General features: G+C 55.2%; 2 protein-coding genes and 1 long non-coding RNA gene across 20 annotated transcripts in view; 2 read left to right on the top strand and 1 right to left on the bottom strand.

The window, feature by feature from the left end:
• Positions 1-1156: 1156 nt before the first annotated feature.
• On the top strand, positions 1157-11534 carry PUS1 (pseudouridine synthase 1). Of its 4 annotated transcripts, none has more exons than XM_077875189.1 (6): positions 1157-1254; positions 1603-1846; positions 3610-3747; positions 6311-6413; positions 9164-9855; positions 11237-11534. In XM_077875189.1, exons 2-6 carry the CDS (start codon positions 1613-1615, stop codon positions 11264-11266), a joined length of 1197 nt encoding a protein of 398 aa, XP_077731315.1. In that variant the 5' UTR covers positions 1157-1254; positions 1603-1612; the 3' UTR covers positions 11267-11534. The 4 variants fall into 4 exon arrangements, with proteins under 4 accessions (XP_077731315.1, XP_077731314.1, XP_077731316.1 ...); XM_077875188.1 differs by having other exon boundaries at positions 1157-1260; XM_077875190.1 differs by having other exon boundaries at positions 1189-1246.
• On the bottom strand, positions 9878-15460 carry LOC144299681 (uncharacterized). The gene is made up of 3 exons (XR_013366346.1): positions 15195-15460; positions 12463-12565; positions 9878-10247 (listed from the first exon to the last, which is right to left on the bottom strand). It is a non-coding gene; the product is annotated as an uncharacterized LOC144299681 (long non-coding RNA).
• A 31-nt stretch (positions 15461-15491) lies between these two features.
• EP400 (E1A binding protein p400) overlaps positions 15492-20042 on the top strand; it is a 102694-nt gene continuing 98143 nt past the window's right edge. For 13 of the 15 annotated variants that reach the window (XM_077875171.1, XM_077875185.1, XM_077875182.1 and 10 more), the window contains exon 1: positions 15494-15637. The gene's annotated coding sequence lies outside the window, so the exon portion shown is untranslated. Of the gene's footprint in view, positions 15638-20042 lie in introns of all 15 variants that reach the window. The other 2 variants (XM_077875172.1, XM_077875170.1) reach the window with 2 other exon arrangements.

The following is a 20042-nucleotide window of genomic DNA, read 5'->3' as shown; positions in this document are numbered from 1 at the left end:
GTCCTGGACTCCTGCAGATGCCCTTAGCCTGGGGCCCCATGTCCAGCTCCCTGTGCCAAGGTGAGCCATGACCTCAGAGCTAGTGCTAGGGTGGGGAGGGCTCATTCTCCACAGCAGGAGTCTAAGGAAAGAGGGAGGGGGTGCCCTGTGCCAAGGTCAGGTGCTCTTTGCAACCTTAGCCCAAGACAGTTTTCTTTTTTAAATATTTTATTTATTCATGAGAGACACAGAGGCAGAGAGACTCAGGCAGAGGGAGAAGCAGAGGGAGAAACCCAATGTGGGACTTGATCCCAGGACCCCAGGATCACACCTTGAGCCAAAGGCGGATGATCAACCGCTGAGCCATCCAGGTGTCCCAAGGCCCAGGACTTCCTAAAGCTGCTGAGCCCCCTCCACTTCCCAGATCACGACGACCATGCTCTTTTGTCCCCTGGGCACGTGGAGGGCTCTCTGACCTGGGGAGGGCAGGGCTATCCTGAGGGGGTCGTCCTGTCCCACCTGCATGAGCTCCTTCTCCATCTAGCGTCACACTTGAGCTCGGAGGAGCCTGGGTGTGCTGTGATCTGGGGGAGACCTTCCTCAGCCAGCTCTCCCCTCTGACTGTGGACACTGCGCGCGCTTCCGTCTGGCTTCTTTCTCTGCGGGCGAGGCCTCCCAGGCTCCCTCGTCAGGGTGCACAGTGCTTCGTGGCCTTCACGGCTTTGTGGTGCCCTATTTATCCCAGCGCTTGATGTGGTCACTGGGTGCCTCCCCCCTCCCGCCACGGGAACCGAGCTCCTGGGCCGCTCCGGGGGGACGCTCCCTGGAGACCCCGCGAGAGCGCCTCGGGTCGCCCCCAGCCCGCGGCGTCCGCCCCCGGCCCGCGCAAGGCTTTCCCGAGGACCGCGCGTCGCCAAGTGTGTCTCGAGAGCAAGCTCCTGGGCACCACGGATCCAGAGGACGCCTTGTCTGCGGAGGCGCTGGTGTGCGCGCCCCCAGGCCGGGGGTCCCCGGCCAGCCCCGGGTAGGCCTCGGGAACTGGGACCCGCGGCGCGCGCTCCGCCGAGCACCTGTTCCTCGGGCTCGCTACCCGGCGCCGAGCCCCGCCCCGCCCCGCCCCGCCCCGCCCCGCGGCCGAGCCCCGCCCCCCGCCCCGCGCCCCGCCCCCCGCGGCTGCGGCTGCGGCTTCTGTCCGCGCGCGGCCGCCGTCTGGCGCGCGTTCCACTTCCGCCTTCGCCCACGTGGTCCCCGCTCCGTCCGCGGCGCCGTGAGTGGGTGCGGGTGAGAGCTCGTCCCCGTGGCCCCGGCGACAGCAGCCGCCGAGGGGAAGCCGGGCAGGCGGGTGGGGCAGGGGAGCCGGGCGGGCAGGGGCCGCGGGGAGGGCCTCGGGGAGGGGCCGGGCGTGCCCTCCCCCTGCACCCGCGCCCCGCGGCGCATGGCGGCCCCCAGTCTGCGGGCGGCGGCCGGGGCCCTGCGGAGAGTCTGCGGATCGTGGAGCCCGCGCCCGGGACGGCACCTGCTCTGGTAACCGCGGCGCGTCGGCCGGGCCCCCGCCGTCCAGCCCCGCGCCCCCGCCCCCGCCCCCGCCCCCGCCCGCGGCGCTCACCGCCCGTGTCCTCGCAGCTCTGCCCCCATGGCCGGGGACGTGCGGGCCGCCGCCCTGGTGAGCGCCGCGCTGGAGCAGGACCGGAAGGCCCGCAGCGGCTGGCGGGGCGGGGCCCGGGCCTGGGAGGACCCCGAGCAGCAGGCCAAGAAGCGCCGGAGCGGCCCGGACGGGGAGCCGGACGGGGAGCCGCACAGGAAGCCGCCCAAGCGGAAGATCGTGCTGCTCATGGCCTATTCCGGGAAGGGCTACCACGGCATGCAGGTGAGGCCCGGCGGCGGGGTGCCGGAGCCCAGGACTCGCCTAGGGCCCGCTTTTTGGGGGGACGACTCCTGGGGCTCTCCTGGGGTCGCGGCGAGGGAGAAGGGGGCGCTGACTTCTGGGCTCCCTTCCCTGGGGACCACTGTGGGGCTTCAGGCCGGGGCCTCTGGGTAACATCTGTCCAGCTAGGCCGTCCCGGAAACAGGGCGTCACTCTTCACCTGGTTTTCAGCGTCATGGTGCATCCCTTGGGGCAGGGTTTAGGCTGGAGTCCCAGCAGCCCTGAGCATTGCTCTGGTCCCAGGAAGTGCCACTGGGGCTTTCACAACTGTCCTGTGGCTATGGGCAGGGGACTGAGACTCCTGGGCTCCTGTCTCTCCTGAGGCCGAGGGGCTGGGAGGGGCCCGCTGTGGGTGTTTATCAGAAGCTGGAGGCTCAGGCTGTGTGTGAGCGGAATTCTCTGTGCCGTCCTCCAGTTTCACCCCTTCCTGACAGGGCGCAGGTGCCCCACAGGTACATGAAGGCTCTTGTCCCTGTCATCAGCTCCGAAACCTTGGTTGTCTGTTCTCTGATCTTGTTGAAGCTTGAGTCAGTAGGAAGTTCGGTGCCATGCCTGGAGCATCCAACTGCAGCAAGTTTAATACATCTGTGCCTGGTCTCCCAGGGTGTAATAATTTTCACTATGAGTCATGGGAGTAGGAAGTATACTTCAGGTCGCACCCAGAAAACTGATTTTGTGATGTTGGGTCCCCTGTGCCCACAGGGCCAGGGGATGTAGCCTTGGGAATGCACGGACCACCCCAGCTGCTCTGGGTGGGCAGTCAGCTGCTTTTCTGAGAGGGATTTTGATGAGGTGCATTTTTGCCTTAGGCACGTCTTCAGAACTTTGCTGTGTCTCAACGGCTTCTGTTTGCCCCAGTTTCCCTTTTAGGGAAATAAGGGGTGGAGAGTTGACAGTGGCTCCCAGAGTTGACGGAAGGACAGATGGAGAGACTGCCCCTCGGCCACCTTCCCCACTGCCCCAGCTCTGTCCATGTGTGTTGCTGTCTGAGGAGCATTTATGACTCAATGCGTGCAGGGAGACTGTCAGACCTCAGGAAGAACTTCCCACTCTGTTGAGTCTCAGCGAACAAAGTGTTCGGGGGGCCCCCTCATGTCCCTGGTGTGGGGAATGTTTTCTTTGAGAAGCATCAGGTGGTCACGTGAAGGTGACCTGGAGGCCCTGGGTTATGGTTAGGGCACGCTGAAAAGGGGTAGTGTTATTAGGAGGTTCTAGAAGTGGTGGGTGTCCTTCCCTGCTGTGCATCAGTCCCAAGTAGTTGTACAGGCTGGTCACGCGAGCTGAAGGATTTGTGAGAAGCCAGGGATGCCGGGTCTAGCCCTAGCATCCTGGAGTGGGTTTCCTGCCCACTGTGCTGCTAAGGGGGGCGGGTCCCTCTGCAGCCAACAGCTGCTGACCACAGAACGGCTCTGTGGCAGGAGGGGCGCTGCTTTCAGATCTGACTGGGTGGGAGGGATTCGTGTCTTGGGTGATACCCTCTGTCAGCTTCTCACCTGGCTGCCCAGGGTGGGGAGTTTCTAGAGATGGGATACCCTCAGGTAACTACCCTAGTTGCCATAGGGTCGGGGAAGAGCCACATTGTGTCCCTGGGGCCGCAGATGTGGGCACAGCACTCAGGTGCCCTACGGGGAGCAGCCCAGGCCCAGGGTTCCCATTTGTGGGCAGTGACTGAGTGAAAAAAATTGGTTTTCTACTCTTTTCTTCAGAGGAATGTTGGATCCTCACAATTCAAGACCATTGAAGATGACTTAGTGTCCGCCCTGGTCCAGTCTGGTTGTATTCCTGAAAACCATGGTGAAGACATGAGGAAGATGTCCTTCCAGCGGTGCGCCCGCACAGATAAGGTAGGTGCCACCTCTGTGTACCCCCTGCAGGTTCTAGCAGCACCTGAAGCTGCCAGTCTGTGTGTCCTCCGCAGCACTCGGCAGCGTCTGGACACAATGTCCACCGCCTTGGGCCCACGCAGCTCAGGCATGCCAGGATGCATAGGATGGGATGTCCCGTTTTCCAAGAGGGGAAAGGAAGCAGGTAGCTTTGGGGTTAGTCGTTGGTTTTATTTAACTTAGTTTATCCAAGATAGTCTTTTTTCACCACATAATCAATGTAAATACAGCCAGCAAAGCACAGTTCCCATTGTTTGCATGTGTGCACGTGTCACAGCAGTGCGCTGTGTGCTCCACGCTCACAGCATGTCACCACCACAGGGGCCACGACTCATAGACTGGGCAGCCTCAGTGGCTGTGGCCGATGCTGTCTGCTCAGTCCCAAGACTGAGTCCCACTACGCTGGCTCACTGCCTCACACACCTGTCCTGGGCTCCGTTGTGGCAGGTGTGGCAGCTATGCCGGGCAGTCTTGCCGAGTTGTGCTCCTGGGTATGGGACCAGCATGGGCAGGAGCTCCCCAAAGGAAGATGGAGGGATGCTGGGCAGGCGGGTGGGGCACAGCTCACAGCATGTCTTCTGCCCCAGCCCTGAGATGCCTCTGTGCCTGTCTGATGTCCCTGGGATTCTGACACGGTCATGGGCAGGTTAGGATCCTGAGCAGCTGAATAACACCCGGTTCCAGAGGTACCCAATCCCGGGCTTTGTGTGCCAGGTGATACAGTAAGGTTTCTTGTGGTGCAGGCTAGGGTCCTGTGCTTCCTTAAGGTCTTCCTTTCCTCTTTAATCGTTCTAATTACAGCTCTCTGGTTGTTCCCAGGGCAGGAGAAAAGCAGCTATTTGCCTGAGCTAATGGAGAAAGTGTTTCAGAGCATGATGCTTAATTTCCACTGTTGTCAGAGATTGTTCCATTCCAACATGTTTTCCTCCTACAGTTTGGGGACCCTGAAGGAAGACACAGGAAACTTCTGATACTAACGTCCCAGCAGTCATGTGTTCAGCCCTTTGGATGAATAAATGATAGCATTTTTTTTTGTTTATTTCAGACTCCTTAAAAAGTAGCTTTGTTGAAATATGATTCATCCCTTCCAGGTTGCCCACTTGTGTTATTCAGTGGATTCTGATGTGTTTGCAGAGTTGTGGCACTGTCCCTGCAGCAGGTCGAGGACACTTTCATCTTCCCAGGTCCCTTAGCGGTCTCTCCCGCTCCACCAGCACATACAGAATGTTCTCATTTACACATATGAGGGATACTGAAACATAGCAGTGCCATCTATTTTCATTCCTTTTTTTTTTTTTAAGATTAAAAAAAAAGATTTTATTTATTTGAGAGAGAGGAGCAGAGGGAGAGAGGGAGAAGCAGACTCCCTGCTGAGCAGGGAGCCCAATGTGGGACTCGATCCCAGAACCCTGGATCATGACCTGAGCTCAGGGCAGACACTCAATTGCTGAGCCACCCAGGCACCCCAAGATTTTGTTTTTTAAAGTAACCTCTACACCCAGCTTGGGGCTCAAATTCACAACTCACATCAAGAGTTGCACATTTCACTGGCAGGGCCAGGCAGGTGCCCTTTTTCGTTCGTTTTTTTGTTTTTGTTTTTGTTTTTTTTTTTATCTAAATGTTTGAAATCCATTGTGTATTTCCCACTCATGGAGTGGCTGTCTGATGCCCTCTGTGGCTGTGTGTGGCCAGATGCTCTGTATGAGAGAATGTGGACCTGGGGGCAGTGGACTTAGTCTGGGTAGCATCTTCATTGTTCATTTTTTGTTCTTTTCCTCAATCTCTCCAATTGTTTTTTAGAGAGCAAGGAGGAGGGAGAGACTTAGATGGCACAGTGGTCGCCCCCTGGTTTGTGGGGGACACATTCCAGATCCCTGGTGGATGCCTGCACTGTCAGTGGTGCTGAACACCCATGATATGGTGCTCATAAACGCGGCCCAGGGAGAGACAGCAGCAGTAGCTTGGGGCAAACCAGGACATTACAGCCATGTGCTGGCCTGGAAGTTGTGTGAGTGGGGGATCTCTCAAAGGCTTTCTGGGCTGTATCCACTGCCCCCTCAACGAGGGGAGGAGATGAGATGTGCCCATGTGATCAGATGGGGGGTGCAGATGGCATGGGCTTGTGCTGGAGTGTCAGCAGCACGGGTGACCATGGGCACCTGGAGTGGGGACAGCAAAGCCATGGTTGAGGCTGGACAACCGCTCTTCCTTGCTTGGCCGGTGGTTTCCTGACTAAAATTGCGTGCTCTTTTTCCCTATGTGGTGTGGAGCACGTATGAGGGGGCCTTTATTTCCCACCTGCCTGGTGTGCTGTGTTCCATTGGGCTCTGCAGCCACCAGTGATCCTTAGCAATTGTGCTCTGCCTGGCCCCTTGGTGTGCGGAGCACCGTCCTCATGTATCGCCAGCCCCTCAGATGGGCTCCTAAACCCAGAACTTGTGCAGGAAATGATGCAGCGTTGGCATGGTCCTTAAGGAAACCACCTCATGGAGGGGTGTGCCTGACCCTTCTGCTTCCTTTGCAGGGTGTGTCTGCGGCCGGCCAGGTCGTGTCCTTGAAGGTGTGGCTGATTGATGACATTTTAGAAAAGATCAACAGCCACCTTCCACCTCACATTCGGATACTGGGTAAGCGTTGCAAGGCCGAGTGCTGCATGGTGGCTGGGCCTGCAGGAACGTGAAACCTCAGACTGCTCTGGTGCAGAATTAGGACACTGGGGCGATTGCCTAGTGGTTGGTAGAAGTGGTGGTTAGTACCCAAAGGGATGAGCTGGATAGACACTTGGGACCTCCCTTTGTGGCAGCACCTTGTTTCAGCTAAACACTGGACATGAACATCCAGGTTTGGTAAAGTTAAAATTGGGGTGATAATTAACCTCTTAAAAGCAGCCTGTTAAATGGGAGTTTTAGGTCTTTGTTGAGACAGTCCTGTCCAGTTGATTTTCTGCTTTTGAGTGGCGTGTCCGGGCCATTAGTGTTTCTGTGCTTTTGGCTTGGTTGGTTGGTGTAGAGCTCACCATTGGTTTCTTTTTGTCTTTTCTGTTCTGTGTTCTCCTTTTTCCGTTTTCTTTTGGATTAATGAATGTTTTTCCTAATTCCATCTAATTATCACCTTGGTTGCCTTGTTAGCTGTACCTCACTGTGGTTTTTGTGTTTGCTTTGAGGGTTAAAGCAGGAATTGGTAGATCCTCTGTAGTGGGCCAGGCCATGTGGCCACCTGACCTTGTCTTGGCTCCACGCCCATCTGCCTCTTCACGCACGGGCTGTTAGGCAGCCACGGTGGCTGTCTCTGTTAGAACGTCCTTCTCGGGATCCCTGGGTGGCGCAGCGGTTTAGCGCCTGCCTTTGGCCCAGGGCGCGATCCTGGAGACCCGGGATCGAGTCCCACGTCGGGCTCCCATGCATGGAGCCTGCTTCTCCCTCTGCCTATGGCTCTGCCTCTCTCTCTCTCTGTGACTATCATAAATAAATAAAAAAAAAATCAATCTAGAAAAAAACAACGTTCTTCTCTAATAACCACTCACCCCACTTCTCAAAGTGTCTGAAGACGACAGCAGCACCCCTGCATTAGTCCCCTTGGCCCTGGTGCTGATGGGCATGTATCATATGGCCACTTGTGCTACTAACCCATGCAGTGTGGTTTTTTTAGGCAGCCACTTGAGAAAACTTTAAATGGAAATTTAATTGATATATACTGCAGGCTGTATTTAAGCGTAGGGTTTAGATGCGTGCACACACCTGTGGAACCATCCAGGGTAGGGCTGCGAACCCCTCTACCTACTACCCCTCCTCACTGGCTGCCACTGCATTCTGCTGCGGATTAGTTTGAGCCCGAAGCGTTTTATGTGAACAGAAATCAGATTGTACGTCTGGCTTCTTTCACAGAGCCGGGTGTGCATGGGCCCTGTCATGCGGGCGTGCCACACATTGTTTCTCCGTGTGCCTACCAGGGGTGCTAGGCTTCCGTGCCATCATGGACAAAGCTGCCTCAGGTGTTTGGTGCAAGTAAGGGGGTTCTTTCTACGAAGGTGGTAACGCTTATTGATTACTTTGCCTACTACTGAATGTCTGTGTTTCAACGTAGCGTGGTTTTTGTTTGCTTTGCTGTGGTCCTTCTCTGCCTCTGGGGAGGGTCCCCTCCCGAGACTCCCCTCACGTAGAACCAGCGTTTGCACGGGAAGCTCTTTAGTGTAGTCCCTAGATCAGCCCCAGTTTTGCTGAAACAGCTCCGAATCCTGTACAGTTACAATAGTCGGCGCTCCCACTGCAGTGTGACGTGCGGGGCAGGCAGTTTCCCTCAGTGTGGCCCTGGGGCCTGGCCGTCGGGCAGCCTGGACCCTGATCCCGGCAGACAACTGCCTGCACAATGCGCCCTGGTGATGCTCCGTGTGGACAAAGTGAATTTTTTTTTTTTAAGATTTATTTATTCGTGAGAGACAGATTGAGAGAGAGAGAGAAGCAGAGACATAGGCAGAGGGCTCCTCATAGGGAGCCCAATGCAGGACTCGATTCCAGATCCTGGGATCATGACCTGAGCCAGAGGCAGGCACCCAACCACTGAGCCACCCAGGCATCCCCGAAAGTGAATTTTTAATGCCAGGCAAAAAAGAAAACTTAAAATTACCTTCAAATCAAATAGGACAGTAGAGCGAGAGCAAGGAGGGCAGGAGCCCCAGGGCCAGGCTGGCTGGAGGCGCCTGGCTACTTGTGAGGTGTGGGCCCAGACTGACCCTGAAGGCCCAAGCACTGTTCAGGCAGAGGAGGGCAGGGGGCTGCCTGGTCCTCCCCAGTACTTTGTCCTCAGGGAAATTCTCTGTCTGCACATGTACAATTCTGTGCTGCTCACAACTGGAGACCTTCGCACAGCACGCACTTCATTCTGTCTTCATCCTTTCCTTGAAGAGTTTGTGTGTTGTGTGTCTGCTGGGTCTGTCAGCTCTCCGAGTGTGGGGCCTCACATCCCGCAGACCTGCCTTCCTGTGTTTCGGGGACTGCCTTCTGCTTCATCCTGCCAATGGTCTAGAACGCGTTTGAACGTTTTTCTCTTTCTCAGTTGGCTCTAGTTTTTTTTGTTTTGTTTTGTTTTGTTTTTTGCTGTTAGATGTGCTGCTGCCTGTAGCCTCCCATAGAACAACTTGTAGGGCATGGTTTCAGGTCTGCAATGTATTCTGTGGACAGTGGCAGAGGGCAAGCATGCACCTGCCTGCACCTCAGCAAACCCTAGGGTTTTAACACCCCTGGTGTTTCCATTGAGTCAGTTTGCATAACTGCAGTTGAGCATCAGGTACGCGTGGGTTCAGTGCCTAGAAGCTGTCTGTCCAGGTGCTCATTTGCTCATTGGCAGGGAAGTGTCCTCACTTGCCTCCTCTCCCCTCAAGGACTGAAGAGGGTCACAGGCGGCTTCAACTCCAAGAACAAATGTGATGCCAGGACCTACTTCTACATGCTGCCCACATTTGCCTTCGCCCACAAGGACCACGATGTGCAGGATGAGAGCTATCGGCTGAGTGCCGAGACACTGCAGCGCGTGAATGGGCTCCTCGCTTGCTATAAGGGCACACACAACTTCCACAACTTTACGTCGCAGAAGGGGCCCCAGGAGGCCAGCGCTCGGCGGTACATCCTGGATATGTTCTGCGAGGAGCCTTTTGTACGGGAGGGCATGGAGTTCGCGGTAATCAAGGTCAAGGGACAGAGCTTCATGACGCACCAGATCAGGAAGATGGTTGGCCTGCTAGTGGCCATTGTCAAGGGCTATGCCCCCGAGAGTGTGCTGGAGCGCAGCTGGGGGGATGCGAAGGTGGATGTGCCCAAGGCGCCAGGGCTTGGCCTGGTCCTGGAGCGCGTGCACTTTGAGAAGTATAACCAGCGCTTCGGCAACGATGGGCTGCACGAGCCACTGGACTGGACACGGGAGGAGGCGGGGGTCACAGCATTCAAGGAGCAGCACATCTACCCCACCATCATCAGCACTGAGCGCCACGAAAGGTCCATGGCCCAGTGGCTGAGCACCCTGCCCGTGCATGACTTCAATGCCACTGCCCACATGGCAGTGGGCGCAGGCACCAAGGTGGGGGCTGTGGCTATGGGGCTGGAGGCCAGGGTTCGGGGGCTGCTACAGGCCCTCCCTCTTGGGAGCTCGGCCAAGCTTCTAACCTGCTGTGCACTGGTGTTGTGTCTGTTATGCAGATAAGCAAGCTCAAGCACAGAGTGGTGTGTCAGGTCCTCAGGGTCACACAGCAGCGGATAAGCAGGGCTAGGGCACTGGACTGGGTGGCCGGTGACCCCAAAATGCTGCTTGTGTTTGTTCCCCACTGTTTAGTGACCTTGGACAGAGGCTGTGCTCTGTGGTCTGCCTTTCTGTTTGTGGGATGGAGGTGTCAGGTCAAGTGCTTCTGGGGCTGGCATGGCTGGGTCCTCAGCACATCACTGTTGTCATACTTGTTCTGAGACTTGGGGTTCCTAGAGAGAGGCACACAAGATGCTTACCACCTGCTTCGGGTGGGCTGTTGTCTGGCCCTTCGTCCTGGGGTCAATGTACTTGACCCTGCTAGGGTCACGGCTCTAGAGCGGCTCATCCCTGTGGGTTGTGTTTTAGGAGGAGGGCATCTGGGGCCCTGGAGCTAAGCATCATCTATGGCTTGAGTTCTTTCCCTGGGGCGGGAGATGTCCCTGAGCTGTGTGCTTTGGGGGGCCCAGCCACTCTCCAAGGATGATGCTTACCTGGAGTGCTGGGAGAGTGCTTCTCGTCGTCTGCACACTCAGAAAGGCACTGTTCTTCCTCCACACCTGGGCTTGTAAACTTAAGCATGCAGGTAAGGTAGGCAAGGTGTGGAAAAGCAGGTGTGCAGGTGAGATGACAAGTGGCAGGGGTATCAAGTGATGGGGATTGGACATGGCAAGCAGAAGTGCTCCTGGTCTGTCTCACTGCCACCAGGCTGGCACGTTGTGGGGAGTACCACGTTGGGAGAGCTTAAGTTTTTCCAAGAGAAACAGGCATTCTAGAATCACATGTTAAATCTTCCACTCTTTCTGTGTTGATGGTGACCAGTTCTCCCAAACAGTGTGAGGCCAGATGGAACATGTGTACACATTGGAGCAGGGGGCCAGACTTGCCCCCTGCTTGACTCCTGCTGGGCCAGGCTTCCACTGCCTGCTGTCTGTAGATAAGGGAGGGCCTGCAATTGTGCAGTTTGGAGTAGCCCTGCTTTCTCTGCCCTGGGGGCACTGTATCTTGTGGGGATCCCGTGGAGCCTGATGAAGACCCCCTTGGCCCCAGCCCTGCCTCTCCCTGAGCAGACTGGGTTCTTGAACTGTAAGCTTAGAGACCAGGAGTCGGGCTGAGACCCAGGGCTTCCACTTGTCCCCAATGATAGGGCAGGCTGGGGGCAGGCCCTGATGCTGACCTTCCCCACAGACAGCACCCCGACAACTCTGCTCTTGTTCTGCAGGTGCCCAGCCCTCCAGAAGACAGTGACTGAGGTGGAGGCTGCCTTAAGAGTGCCTTGGGGTAGCCCACAGGTGCAAGGAGCCGCCACGGCGGGCCGTCCTTGCCACCATAGGAGAGCCACACTGCGGCACTGCCACCTCAGGGTCGTGAGACCTGCATCATGTTGGGTTTCATCACAGGAGGACCTGTTGCGAGTGTGTTCTTAGCTGTCATTAACTGTATACACCTCAGAGTGTAAAGACACTATTTTTTTAAAGAAGCAATTTTCTTATTAAATAAGACAAACTTTGTTTAAATCACTCTGGTTTGTACGTTTCACTTAGTCTTTCCTGTGTTGTTTGCCTACAGAGAGGGAGGAAGTGCTGTGTGCTGTTAGAAACAACATAGCGCTGGTGGGTAGAGGCCAGGGTAGATGGGCGCTCCTGGTAGGCCCTCCAGATGGGGCTCGGTGGTGGCTGTGCAGAAGCCAGACAGCCCAGACAGGGTGATCCCTGACCCCGAGCAGGGCTCCTCTGTCCATTTGGCCCTTTCCGCGCTTGGCCTTCACCGTCTCATCCACCCCACCCCTGCCCACGTCCAGGTGTGAGGAGCGGGACAGAAGAGGGGACAGAATGTGCCCCTCTGTGAGCTCTCCAAACAGAAGACCCATCAGTAGCTTTTTCCCTCATGGGTCAAGGGCATGTCACACGGTCCTGTCTAGCTGCAAGGGATGCTGGGAGATGCACTTGGGAGAACAAGTGGTACACGATGCACCACAGAATAAAAGTGACCTGTTAGGAAGGAAGGGGGGTCAGGTGATGGGCAGGCAGTGGGCAAGTCTGTGGAAGGCATGGATAGTTTCAGGTAGAGAAGTGGTGTGATTGTGCAGGTGCTGGTGTACCTGCACAGGTGTGTGAGTACACATGATGATGTGTGCATGCAGACGATGGCATATGTACCCATGCATACGCATGTGTGATTTTGTGTATGCTGGTGTACCTGCACAGGTGTGTGAGTACACACCTGATGCATGCATGCGGAAGATGTATGGCATATATACCCATGTGTATGCATGTGATTGTGGGCATGCTGGTGTACCTGCACAGGTGTGCTAGTACACGTGATGTGTGCATGCAGACGATGCCATAAGTACCCATGCATATGCACATGTGATTGTGTGCTGGTGTACCTGCCTGTATGCATGTGCTATGTGCATGCATGTGGCATGTAGAGTGTGTATGGGCATACCTGTGTATGCACTAGGGCTGGGCAGGTATCTTCGAGGGCTTCTTCCAGGTGGACAGATGGGGTGGCATGAGTATAATCATGAAGACTGGATGCTGGTGGTGACCTGGGGGAGGCCCATGAGCAGAGGGTGAGTGAAGTATGTGTATGCAGTCAGAAAAGCACTTGAACTTCCTGATGCCAGGTGGTTGGAGGTGAGTACAGGAGGGAGGATTTAAGGGTCACTTGGGCCTTATGCTTGAACTGATGAGCTGGGGCCACTGGGGAAGGGTGTGTTGGGAGAAGATACAGAGGTTGGTGTTAGGCTGATGTGCCCATGATAGTCAGGGCTCTTTATTAAGTCATTTCTGAGGGCAGAAATTAGTTGAATAACTGCTGGGGCTGTGGGTTCTCCCATGAAAGGCTGCAAGGTCTTGGTCTGAAGACCAATCAAGCCTCTAGAGTAGATAACTCCCAGTTGTGGCTGTTAAAGTAATGAATGGATAACCTGTTTAAGTCACCTTGGAGAATCCCTGGGTGTGTGGCATGTTAAAGTAATGAATATACCTGAGCATTCCTAGGGCCTCTAGAGGTTTGTGGCTTCTCCCAGTGAGCCCTTTGTGTATATTGAACCCCATCTGGTCCCCCCTTCACAGTGGCTTACAACACACTGGTCTCTTGCCTATCTCAACATAGCATGGCTTTGCAGCCACAAAAGTCTTCATTGTTCTTGCTGGTGGCTCATTGTGTAGATGGTCTGCACTGTCCAGCCTGCTGCCAGGCATTTGTCCAGACCATCCTTATACATCCTTGTTCACATGTGTGAGTAGCCCTGGACGCAGAATCAGCAGTTTGATGGGTTTCTAGTGGCCACTTGATTTTGACAGCTCTTGCCCTCCACGGAGCCCTGCCTCTCACTCCCTCCAGAACCTCAGGGGAGCAAGCCTGACTTTGGGGCCAGCCCCAAAAGTCCTCCATTGTATGATCCTTCCCTGAGTGTGGAAGGCCATAGAAAGTTAGGGCGAGGATCTGCATAGTCAGGGGGCCAGAGGCCAGAAAGCAGTGTTATCCCAAGGTCACAGGAGGGCAAGAACCCGCACCTCCTTTCCCTGCCCTGGCCCCTGGACAAGGGAGGAGCTCAGCTGCCTGCCAGGTCCCCACACTGGCCAGCATGTAAGATGTGCACCTGAGCCAGCCACCTGGGAAATGAGGAAATGGTGTGAGTTGCTCTCATCTGTGTATATTGAGACCACATAGGTTCCTGAGAGAGCTGTCACTGGTTCTGTGTATAGTCGGACATTTTCTTCAGGAAATTTGGAGTTTACAGATTGTTGGGGGTGGGGGGCTCAAGGACCTGGTTTTGGACTGGACCAGATGCCTGGAGTGACTCCTAGAACAATACAGAACTGGCCCACTGAGACATCAATTCCTCATGCTGCCTCTGGAGCTGGGGGGATGGGAGGACCCAGAGCTCCCCCACCCAGAGCTGCTGACATGCTGCCTAGAGCTGTGGTGCAGGGGGAGGGGCTCATGCCAAGAAGCTCAAAGTTGATGGCCATCCAGCATTGGGCCTCCCTTGCAGGAGAGAGAATTGTCAGCCCTGCTTTCAGGCAGGAAGTGAGCCAGGAGCAGTAGGAAGGAGGTGGCCACCTCCCATGCACCTCTAGTCTTGCACAAATGCAGCAAACAGAAGGGGCATAACGCAGCTGGGATGCTGGCACGTAATGCTTTTAACTTTCCAGCTTCACCAAGGAGGTGGGTAGCATGAGGTTCAAGGAGCCAGGCCACCTAGGCAGTTCTGTAGGAGGGAGAATGTTCTTGGGAACACGGTGCTGGAACAGCTGCTAAGTGCAGCTGCCCACTCCTGCCTCCTTTTTACAGCCAGGGTTTATTATTATTATTTTTTTTTTTTTAAATTTCAGTTTAACATCCAAAGGCATTTGCACCTGCACTTTGCCAAGATGCTTATCCTGTTAGCCTTCTTTCAATTTTTTAAGATTTAAAATTTTTTTAAAGTAATCTCCATACCCAATGTGGGGCTCAGACATTGAGATCGAGAGTCACGCTCCACCGACTTATCCAGTCAGGTGTCCCTGACCTTCATTTTTTATTTAAGTGAATTTTTTAATGAGCTATAACTCCTATAGCATGAACGTATCCTTTCAAAGTGCACAATTCAGTGGTTTTAGTACATCCACAAAGTTGGCCGGCACTACCTAATTTCACATTTTCATCAATCCCTAAAGGAATCCCACTCCCCCGGCAATCGCTAACCTATCTTCCACCTCTATGGATCTGCCTGTTCTGCACATCTCATATGAACGCAAGCCAACAATACGTGGCCTTCTTTGCCTGGTTTTCCCAGGACCACCGCATTTGCAGGGTTCATCTGTGTCCTGGCAGGTGCCGATAGGTCGGCCACCCTTAACTGGCTGAGGACCGCCCCCTCGCACACAGTCGCCCCCTTTCCCGGTTCATCAGCTGGCGGCCAGTGGGGTGGTTTCTGTTTCGTGACTCCAAGGGCAGCGCCAGGAGTGTGTGTGGCTGCAGAGGGCGGGAGGCGGGCAGCGGAACCGCGGCGCGCCGTGTGTGGGAGCTCCCGCGGCCTTCGCCAGGCGCCCCAGGGTCGCACCTGCGCACACCCCGCCAGCCTGCCGCGGCCCTCGGCGTAGGACGCCCCTGGCCCGCCTGCTCCCCACCTTGTTCCCCCGCCCCGTTCCCTGGGTCGTGGAGCGCGTGCGCACTCGGGGGCTCACCCGCATTTCGCCGCTTCAGAGCCCGCGGGTCCCGGGGCGCCCGGGCGCGGTCGCGCGGGGCCGCCGCGGGGAGCACAGGTGGCCACACGGGGCCTCTGAGAGCCGGTGTGTCGGGCGGTGCCCGCCGTGCCGTCGTGCGCGCCCATGCGGGGCGCCTTCTCTCTGCGCCGCGTTCCCCGAGGGGCCAGCGCTCTTCAGCCCGACGCCGGCCGCGCCGACGACTCGGCGGGGCGCCCTGTTCCGAGTCCCGCCCCTCGCCCGGCCGCTCTAGCCCTCCGCCCGTCTCGACGCCTCTCGCGACGTCACTTCCGGCTCGCGGCCGCGGGCGCGCCGCTGCTTCCTCTGTCCGTGGCCCCGGATGCGCCGACCGGAGCGGCCCCGCCTCGACCCCCGCCCCCAGCCCTCGGCCCGAAGCGGCGGGACTGTGGTCCAGGCCCAGGCAGGTGCGGGCACGGGGTGGCGGGAGCGGGAGCGGGCGGGGGTCGGCGTCGGCGTCGGCGTCGGGGTCGGGGTCGGGAATCGCGTGGCCTGCGTCCCCGGCCCTTCCCCCACCAAGCCCGGGGCGCGTAGTTGGGGGCCCGCCGGCGTGGGGGGCGCTGCCGGGAGTGGGGGGGTTGGCGCCGGGGGGAGGTGGCGTCGAAGTCTGGGCTCTGCCGGGGGTGGGCGGGGGACCCCGGGGCTGGGAGGGGCGCCGGCGCGGGGACGCGGCCCGCGGTGGTGCGGCCGCGGGTGGGGGGCGGAGACGCGGCGACGCGGAGAGGCGGCCCCCGGACCCCAGCGCCGGGAGGGGGCGGCCCTCCGACCCCCGCTGTGGGCAGGCGGTGGGGCCCGCCTGGCTCTTTATTTTGGTCTGGCCCTCGGCTCTGCGTCGCCGGTCCTTCGGCAGGGTGGGCATCCCCACCGCATTGGTCCCCCGGCACGGGTGCCACCTCCGCGGGTGCGGGAACAGCTTCAGAGGGAAAGGGACGTGTCCAGGCCGACCGACGAGGGGCAGCTGGGGGAAGGCAGACCCAGCTCGTCCTGACGCGGCTGTGTCCTGACGGTCGCGAAGTCAGCATGTGCGGGGGGCCCCGCCGCCGGCCTAGCCCCTTTGCCCCCCTCGTACCTCCCGGTGGGCGCCGGCCTTCTCTCGCCCCCAGCACTCGTCCACAGAGATCTGTCGTCCCTCGGTCTTTGCTCCCGTCACTGTTGGTGGACAAGGACGGCGCGGTGGAATGCTAGTAGTGCTTTCTTCCTGCTGTTGGAGGTGTTGGAGTCTTTGTGTATTTTCTGGTTAATTTTTGAACTTATATATGCAATAAAATGGTTTTGGTAACTTTTTCTTAGTGGAACCAATAAAACAGATGTGCTCCCTGAATGGTTGCCAGAAATGCAGAAATTTTTTTGAAACTAAATCATTCTACCACACAAAGATTAGCACAGTTAATGTTTTTACAGTCTCTTGTTCTATTCATGTGATTTTTCTTGTTTCTTTCTCTTTCCTTCCTTCTTCTCTTTTTTTTCTTTCTTTCCTTCTTTCTTTTTAAAGATTTTATTAATGAGAGACACAGAGAGAGAGGCAGAGACACAAGCAGAGGGAGAAGCAGGGTCCCCACTAGGAGCCTGATGCGGAACTCGATCCGAGGACCCCAGGATCACACCCTGAGCCAAAGGCAGGTGCTCAACCACGGAGCTACCCAGGCATCCCCATGTAATTTTTCTTTTATAATTGAGATTGTATAATGTAATTTTATGTGTTTTTAAAAACAGTATGATCACATGTTGTGAAGTCTGGTACAATAATTGCTGTTAGCACTGTAGTATCTGCAAACCATTATTTACTTTCTTCTATCGGACCCACAATTTCTTGCCTACTGTAGGCCATGGCTTTAATATTCATGTCTTATTTTCAGTTTATCTTCTTTCCGAAGTATTTTTTTAAAAATGTTATTATTTATTAGTGAGAGAGACAGAGAGAGGCAGAGACACAGGCAGAGGCAAAAACGGGCTCCTTGCGGGGAGCCTGATGCGGGGCTCAATCTCAGGACCCCAGGATCACGACCTGAGCCGAAGGCAGATGCTCAACCACTGAGCCACCCAGGTGCCCCTCTCTAAAGTATTCTTACTGACATACAAATCCTCCACTTAGCCTTTCTAGGTCTTTAGCTTCCTTTTATACCGAGTTAGAAAAAAATCATGTGCTCCGTGTCACCATTTTCTCCTCACATTTCCCTTGAACCAACTTCAGTTAAACTTTTGACCCCACCTCTGAAAACCACTTCTCTTGGGGTCATCAATGCTGTTATATTGCCAAGGCCACCCATGGCTTCCTTGAAACATTATCTCCTTATGGCACTGAGATACCACACTATTGGTTCTCCTTTTACTTTGCTGGATGCTCCCTCTAGTTTCTGTGCTGGTTCCTTATGCTCTCCTTTCCCTGTAAGTATAAGTATTCTAATGCCTCAGAGCAGTCCTCAGACCTCTCTGGTCTGTACACCCAGGTGATCTCATCCTGTGTCATGACTGTAGGTCACATGTCAACATATCCTGAACGTGTATCTCCCAGCTGGATCTTCCTGTTCCAAGTTACAAATCTTACTTTAACTTGTGTGGAATCTGCTGCTTACACTCTGTTGCATTTCACTTGGACACAGCTCCATGTTTGTAGTTGCTCAGGTCAGAACTGTCCTGTGTCAACACTTTCAAAACCAGATTTAGACCTGACTGCTCCTCAGTGTCTTCTCATCTATGGCTGCCCTTCACTCCCCCTCCCCACCCATCTTTTACCTGGGTTATTCCAATGCCCTCCTCCCAGCTCTACCTGTTCACCCTATCTCTTCTGCGCTTGAATCTCAACACAGCAGCTGGCTGATGTTTTTAAAACAAATCACATTGTGCACTTCTTTGCCCAAAGCTCTCCATAGTTCTTATCTCCGGAAAAAAACAAAGTCTTTAAGGCAATTTATGAAGCCCTTCAGGACCAGGTCCTTACTGCCCCTGTTACCTCATGTCCCTGCACCCCAGTCCTCATCCCCTGGCTCAGTCACACCTGGCTCAGGGCCTGGGCACACCCTGGCTGTGTGTGGAATGTTGGGTCCTACATGCCATGGTCTGACTCTCTTCAAAAGCCCCTCTTCAGAGAGGCTGTAGAACTCGACACCTTGCCCACATTACTCACTGTCTCTACCTCATCTTGCCACAGCTCTGCCATTGCACTTCCTGTGTATCACTTGACTGCCCTCCTTCTGGGGGCGGAAACCATGCTGTGTTCACTCTTGTGTCCCCAGTGCTTCAAAATAGTGCCTGATGGAGTAAGTGCTCAATAAATATTGAGTAAATATAACAATGAACAAATTATTTTCTAAAGCAGGAGGATTTTTTTTTTAAGATTTTATTTATTTGAGAGAGAGTGAGCATGAAAGAGAGCAAGAAAGAGCCCGAGTGGTGTGGGAGGAGGGGGAGAAGTAGGCTCCCCACTGAGCAGGGAGCCCGAGGTGGGGCTTGATCCCAGGACCCCAAGATCATGACCTGAGCTGAAGGCAGGCGTTTCACCTACCGAGCCACCCAGGTCCCCTGAAGCAGGTGGATTTGGTAGGGACCTAGGCATACAGGGATAATCAATGATTCTAGGGGATGCTGAAGAATAAAATTCACATGCTTAGAAGAGGGAAGCTGGCTCTCCCAAGAGGAAGACCCGTGCCGGAGGTGAGGAGGTGAGGTTTGACGTGGTTGGCGATGAAAGGGAGTCAGCTTGGAGGGTGGGAAGCCATTCAAGGAAGGGGGCAGTCTCTAGACCTTGCGTTCCACAGGAGGTTGGGCGTGGTTTCTCCACCTGCATCATCTGTGGGGCCTGCCATGGATTCTCTCTGTCCATCCCCCCTCCATGTTTATGTCTCAGTACACCTCTTGGGTGGGAGGAAAACTGCTCTTCCCTAGCAGGGGTTTGTGGCTGCGCAGCACTGGAACTGGGTCTTCCAGTGCCTGAAATTTTGTGGTCCCACTGTGGAGGTAGTCTCTACTTGGCTGGTCTGCTCCTTTCTTGGGAGCCTCGTGCTAGTGGCTTTGATCCTCAGCCACCTGGAGAGGGACCATGTGCCCACTGCCTTCAGGAGTCACCTCTGGGCAGAGCATCTGTCCTTTGCGCCTGTATTCTCAGCTCCACCTCCCCGTGGTTCTTTATTTCTAGTCAGTGGAAATTTTTATCTTGTTTTGGTGCATTATTGTAGAAATAAATTTTAAAAGTAATTTGTGTACTGAGTAAAGGGAAGGCCTTTGCATAACCTCACGTTACTTAGCTTTTTTTTTTTTTTTAACTTTACATGTCATAGTATTCACTTTTCTTGGTATAGAATTCTGAGAATATTGATAGACATTGTGTAATTTCTATGACAATCAGGATTCAGAACAGCTTGGGTGGCTTGGTCAGTTAAGCATCCAACTCTTGATTTCAGCTTAGGTCTGATCTCAGGGTTGTGAGATCAAGCCCCATATTGGGTTACTTGCTCTGCAGGGATCTGCTTGAGATTCCTTCCTTCTCACTCTCTTCTCACTCATGCACACTCTCACTCTCTCTAAAAATGCCAATCTTGGGCAGCCTGGGTGGCTCAGTGGTTTAGTGCCATCTTCGGCCCAGGTTGTAATCCTGGAGACCCAGGATTGAGTCCCATGTTGGGCTCCCTGCATGGAGCCTGCTTCTCCCTTTGCCTGTGTCTCTGCTTCTCTCTCTCTCTCTCTCTCTCTCTCTGTGTCTCTTATGAATAAATAAAATCTCAAAAAAATAATTAAAAATAATTAAAAATAAAAATGCCAGTTTCTTCACCCCCAACAATTCCCTAGCACCCTCACTGTCCTGAGCTCCTCCCTCTC

The sequence above is a fragment of the Canis aureus genome, chromosome 27 (genome assembly GCF_053574225.1).
Source record: "Canis aureus isolate CA01 chromosome 27, VMU_Caureus_v.1.0, whole genome shotgun sequence".
Lineage (NCBI taxonomy): Eukaryota > Metazoa > Chordata > Mammalia > Carnivora > Canidae > Canis > Canis aureus.
This window is presented reverse-complemented; position numbering and strand designations above follow the sequence as displayed.

Excerpts from the sequence above, each read along its gene's own strand:
- PUS1 (XM_077875187.1), top strand. The coding sequence starts at position 1,415 with ATGGCGGCCCCCAGTCTGCGGGCGGCGGCCGGGGCCCTGCGGAGAGTC. Across the intron at positions 6,414-9,163 it reads ACCTCACATTCGGATACTGG|GACTGAAGAGGGTCACAGGC; the intron begins GTAAGCGTTGCA and ends TCTCCCCTCAAG. Across the intron at positions 9,856-11,236 it reads CAGTGGGCGCAGGCACCAAG|GTGCCCAGCCCTCCAGAAGA; the intron begins GTGGGGGCTGTG and ends CTTGTTCTGCAG.